We start from the raw sequence: 5,897 nt of genomic DNA on the forward strand, positions 1-5,897 counted from the left end.
GGCGAGCGCACGCGCCCTACAGTGAAAATCTCTCCAAAAAAAAAAAAGAAATAAAGTGACGGAAGCCGGCAGCCCGGAGGCCGGGAGCCTGGGAGCCTGGCCGCAGGAAGGAAATCCGCGAAGGGCGTCCCGGGTCTCGACAGACTGCTGCGCTTCCAGCACTTGCGGGTCCCAGAGATCTCTGTGGGATGCGGGACTGCTGTGTGCGCCAGGCCCCATCCGGCCTCTGTGGCGCAGTGGTGCAATTCCACTCCCTGGGGACCTGGTGGCTTCCTGGGTCGAATTCCACGATATTAGGGACAGACGCACATGCCAGTTGGCGTAACCCACCCAGGGGAGGGCTGCTGCAGAGGAGGGGCATGCAGGGGTGCACAGGCTCGCACAGCAGACCTGTCAGCAGCAGCCTTAGCGAAGCTGTCTTGGCTTCAAGCACGTTTATCCCCGGAAGCTGATAAGCAGCCCCAGGCCGCACACACACAAACACACACAACACGCTTCTAATTACCTTCTGTATATGATGATGTTTGACGTCTTAAAAAGTCTTTGCCTGAGAGTGAGACCCCTCTGAGCTAGCCAGGTCCAGACGACGTCGAGGGCACGTCGAGGGCACAGCCTGCAGCCCTGTCACCTGGAGGCAGCATCCCTCCCTCACCCATTTCAGACCAGGTGCCGGTGCCCAGACCACCCATGGCCCAAAGCCCATTAAAATCATTCAGAATAGTACACGGCTTATAGGTCAATGCCATGCTTAGCAGTCCAGGGCATCAGACCCTACGTGCCCCACGGGGGTTTGAATTCCAGCCCCGAGGCCTTGGTAAACACACTGGGTGCATGTGTGTGCCCCAGTTCCCAACAGAATGGAGCAAAGCTGAAGGAGGGCGTGCTGGGACCGCGCCCCACCGCGGGGACTTTCGCCCGCTCCTCTCTCGGCCTCCCTGCCCCGTGTGTGCTCGTGCCCTCTGGCAATGAAAAAGCAATATGCGAATAAATAAACGATTAGATACATCAATAAACTCTTTTCTCCTGATCCTCTTCTGTGTCTCACCAGAGAGACAGAGGGACAGAAAGCGAGCAATTGCCCCAGGGAGGATGGCCATGCTGCAGTCCCTTCTCCTCCGTTCTCCTCTCGGGATCCCATGCACCGACACGCCCGGTGTGAGACTGAATTGGAGCGACCAGTGGCGTTTAATGCCGTAACCAGTGCACCAGCTGCTGGCCCCAACTGTGAAGAAACGTATACAAACAAGGTCCGGGGGCAACAGGTTGTGTGTGTGCATGCCCAAAATCCCTGGAGGAGGGTAGAGGAGAAAGGATTGTGGCATGGCCATCCCCCCAGAGAGTGATTTCTCATTTTTCCCTGTCTCTTTGTCTATGTCTTTCTCCAGCAAGCACACACCAAAAAAAGAGAAAGATACTAAGGTCCATTTTACACATATGGATTAACATTATTTTGAAGCATTTAGACAATGGGATGCAAATTTTAAAAATCTCAAAGTTTTAGGAAAGAAGAGGTAAAATGTTTATTTTTGTGCAGCTGGTGACCATGTGAAAGAAAGGTGTTCCTATGCAAAACCGTTTAGTAAGTAGTGGCAAGATTAAAAAGTAAATTAATATTAAAAACCAGAAGCCTTCCAGTTTGCCAGAAATAAACATTGAAGTCCAGCCAGGTGTAAGGTGGTTAATGCGTTTGGATCTGACATGGCCGTGTGTGCGGTTCCAGCCTCGGACCTGGTGGCTTGGAGAGCACTCCAGACACGTGTGCATGTGTGCCCAAAGTCCCTGGAGGAGGATGGAGAAGGGACTGTAGCATGACCATCCTCTGGGGGTGATTTCTCACTCTCTCTCTCTCTCTCTCTTTGGTAAGCACATGCACCATATAGCAAATTAAAAATAAATAAATAAATAAATAAATAAATAAATAAATAAAATCTTGACAAATGTAAGATATCACACAAGTAATAAATATTTAGAAAAAGAGTAGAGTAAGAATGTATAAATAGCTGTAAGAAATATAGGAATAGATACAGAGTATACAAACACACACACACGTGTACACACACTGCACACAAGTTAGGATGTTTAGCAGAGGACGTAAAGTGAATATCTACATCATCAAAGGGCAGCACATACTTCTACATAAGAAGGTAATTTGGGAAAGGTGCCAATAGGCTTCCAGTAAATGATACAGTGTTATTCTAATAAAGACCGTAAGATATTTCTGCTATTGTTGAAAATAGAGAATATCCTAGAGATAGACTATTCTGTGGGTGTTGGCTGCTACTTTTTACATGAGAGAAACTTTCTGGGCTAGATTTTGAGAATAATTAGATTGTCAAGTTCTATGTGAACACACAGACACACGTACAAATGAACATTGCTGTGTGTCACGTGTTATCGGTGACATTGACACAGTAGGAATAGTATTTTGTAAGGATAACTCTTTGTACTATCGCTGACTTTATGAAGAGGAATGCAATTCTAAGCTTTTTAATATTTTTCTATGCATTGTCTTAAAACCCAGATAAAAAATTAAATTTAATTAACTAATTAATTAATTTTTTTAAAAAAACCACTAAAACATAATGGGAATTGAGCTACTTTCCATGGTTTTTTGTTTGTTTGGTTTTTTATTTGTTCATTTATTTTATTTTTTATTTATTTACATTCATTCACTATACATCATTACAGCATACAAAATTAGATTTCCCATCCAGAAGACACTGTATATTGGCTCAGTCAAGCACATCAACATACGTTATCAACAAATAATTTTCTATTTCTTGTTTCCTGTATAGTTTGCTTTTTTTTTTTTTGCCATCTTTGATTCCCTATCCCTCCCCCTCTGCGGTGGCCCACCCTCCTCCCACACTGTCTCTGGTATCCATGGTTGCTTTCTATGCCTGTTCCCCCCATTGAATTGATTCTCTAATAAACCTAATTAGTCTAAATATTTCCATGGCTTTTCACATTCATCCTACATTTCTTTGTGAGGAAGAACAGCTTAAGGAAATTTCTGATAAAATGCTCAGCAGCAGAAACTGTCCTCGAAGTCCCTGTGGCTTGAAGGTGCACTGGCCCGCCTCGGCAGCGGCAGTGCAGGCCTCATTAGCTGTGACAAGGCTCCCAGTTAAGTCGCCTGAGGCCCGCAGGGAGCAGACCTGCTCTGTCCTGGCCTTCTCAGAACACTATTTACACTCCCTTTCTGGCTCCAGGCACTCCCTGCCCAGCCAGGGATCTCAGAGGACCCGGGAGAATCCCGCCTTCGTCCTGGCGTGCGGCTCCCAGCCTGCTTGGTTTTCTGGACTCCTGTCTGTGTGTGCTCATGTCTCCCCATGAAGAACAGGAGTCGTAACCGCAGGTTCTAGGAGGCTGGACAGCGCACTGGGTGTGCCCGCGCAGAAGGGGCCAGGCTGTTCCGGGCGTGTCCTGGGTCTAGCCATGCCCCTTCTGCAGGCCCCTCGGAGCAGCAGCGAGCACCTCGCCCGCCTCGGTGCCAGCTCCGCTGTGAGCTGCCGAGGAGGTCGCCCGTCTGGCATTCACTGATCGGGTTCATAATCCAAGCTCAAGGCCTGAGGTGCTGGAGCTCCAGGCGTGCTCTGCCCACAGCGCCCAGGCCCAGGAAGGGCCAGGCCGGGAGGCTTTCCCGCTGCAGACACCAGGCTGAGACTCACTGTGTTCCCCATCAGTGCAAACTGGAGAAGTCCGACTGCTAAATCTCCATTTCCCCTCCAGCTGCACGGCCCCTCTGCCTCCTGGAAGGTCTCTGCTCCCTGTCTCTGTGCAGGTCCACGAAGTCGCTGCCGTCTGCTGTGAGTGCTCTCCTCCTGTGTGAGACCTTCCCGCGCGTCGCTGCCTCTGCTGTGAGTGCTCTCCTCCTGCGTGAAACCTTCCCGCGTGTCGCTGCCTCTGCTGTGAGTGTTCTCCTCCTGTGTGAGACCTTCCCGCGTGTCGCTGCCTCTGCTGTGAGTGCTCTCCTCCTGTGTGAGACCTTCCCGCGTGGGAGTGATGCCCCACTCGGATGGTGTTGGAGGAGATTCGGCTCCAAGGGAGTGCGACCTGGCCTCAGCTGAACAGGGCCGGGGTGAACGGTGATTTCTGTGTAAGCCACGCGTCCCACCCGGTGCCTACACGGGCTGTGGCGGGCTGCCTACAGGGGCTGGGCACCCAGATCACACGGATGAGAAAAGATTGGAGGATTATGAGCAGAGTAGGGAACATACACAGGTCAGTTCAATGCCTTTTGAAAATTAAACTACTGGATTTAATAGTTGGAGGCTTTGTCTGAACAATACAAAACCCTTGGCTAAATGAAAGGACTCAGTGGCTGGGCTAGGGGCATCAGCTACACTTCCTCCACTCCGCCTTTCCCTTCCTGAAAACCGAGACCTTTGGAAATTGTGCGGGAATTTCACAGGTGACAGGAGGAGCAGGCCGGGAACCTAGTCTGAGCCCCACAGGGTCACTCTGGCCCCATGGCACTTCGCAGTGGTCTGGCGACACCGACCCCGACACCCACGTGTGACGGAGTGGCGGGCTGGACACGAGGAAGTGGGGCAGGGCATCTTGGGCTTCCCGGCTGCACATCTCAGAAGCAGGGAGGACGGAGACGCTTGCGGGCCCCCACCCTGCCCAGCCCCTGGCGCTGCGAGGCAGACGCACAGCTCAGGTCTGGGGCCTACTGAGCACGGTGGAGACGCTTTCCTTTAAGACAGCTGCTCACGCTCGCTCCTCTGGCAGATTAGACAAGGTGGAGACCTCCAGCCAGCCGGGCGCAGAGGGCTCATGGAGAGCCAGGGTCTTCCTGGTCTCTGAAGTTCGGCGAGAAGCCACTGCGACTCCCTGCAGTCCTTGCCCGGATTCTCGCCGCGCTGTGCAGGTCAGGGCGCTGGTGACAGCGCTGAAGGCCCCAGCTCTGCACTGAGAGCCGCCGGGCAGGTCCTGCTGACCTCAAGCTGCATGGCCTCGCGCTGCCTCCTGTCCGGGGTGGGAGCAGTTCATTACACATTTTCTCCGCAGTGATGCTCACGGGTATGCGGAAAACCCGAGGTCAGCTGGCCGGCGCCCCAGGGGCGTGTCCCCAGGACCCCGCTGGGCACCGGGTAGACCCTGCCCGAGCAGAGGGTCTCTAGGCTCAGTCCCTTTGTGTTCTCTTCATCAGTCCTGGCAGGAGGGAGATGTGGTTGACAAAGGTGGTTCTAAGCATCTCCCAGATTGAATACGTAAGTGTTTTACTATCCTGCGATTTTACCTCTCAGTTTATTTTCAATAATTTCTGCTTTTTAAAATACTGAGTAAAATTTAGGAACACAGACAAGATTAAGTATTTAGTTTCAAAATTGTACAGCTCTGAATCTGGCTTGAGAGCCTCTCCTGCGAACGTGAAACTAGGTTTTGGTGTACACAGCAGGCCCAGAGATGCACAGAAAAGGAACTCTCGGTTTATCACGTACAGTGAACACTCCACCTAGAGCGTCTGTGGATTGCAGTACCGCATGCCGGAAACACCGTGCAGACCACTGCAGTAAACGCCTGGAGCGTCCATAAACGCCCTCATGGTGAGAGCAGAGTGGGGCACTGAGGACCAAGGACACCCTCGCAGACATCCCCACACCGTGAAGGTGCATGTGGACAGGACACAGTTGCCTCTGAGCAGATCCACAGGGCATTGTGAAGATCTATGTGTCAGAGAAGGAGCAGAGGGGGCAGCTCAGAGCAGCTGTCAGTCCAGGCCAGCACCGGCTTCCCAGCAGCCAGCAGTGATCCTGAAGGACTGAACTGGCCTCACGTGGGCAGAAGATGCAGCTGCAGCCATGCACAAGGTGCAGCAGTGGCCACGCACAAGGTGCAGCAGCGGCCATGCACAAGGTGCAGCAGCGGCCACGCAGAAGGTGCAGCAG

At 52.0% G+C, this 5,897-nt stretch overlaps 1 protein-coding gene across 1 annotated transcript in view; it reads left to right on the forward strand.

The window, feature by feature from the left end:
- The window catches only part of LOC102470136 (olfactory receptor 2T6), an 8,973-nt gene extending 5,637 nt beyond the window's left edge, over window positions 1–3,336 (forward strand). The window contains exon 5 of the mRNA XM_006165341.2: window positions 2,943–3,336. Coding sequence (XP_006165403.2) covers window positions 2,943–3,336 — 394 coding nt within the window. The remainder of the gene's footprint in view (window positions 1–2,942) is intronic.
- The last annotated feature ends 2,561 nt before the right edge of the window (window positions 3,337–5,897 follow it).

The sequence above is a fragment of the Tupaia chinensis genome, unplaced genomic scaffold, assembly GCF_000334495.1.
Source record: "Tupaia chinensis unplaced genomic scaffold, TupChi_1.0 Scaffold143902_1, whole genome shotgun sequence".
NCBI classification, from domain to species: domain Eukaryota; kingdom Metazoa; phylum Chordata; class Mammalia; order Scandentia; family Tupaiidae; genus Tupaia; species Tupaia belangeri.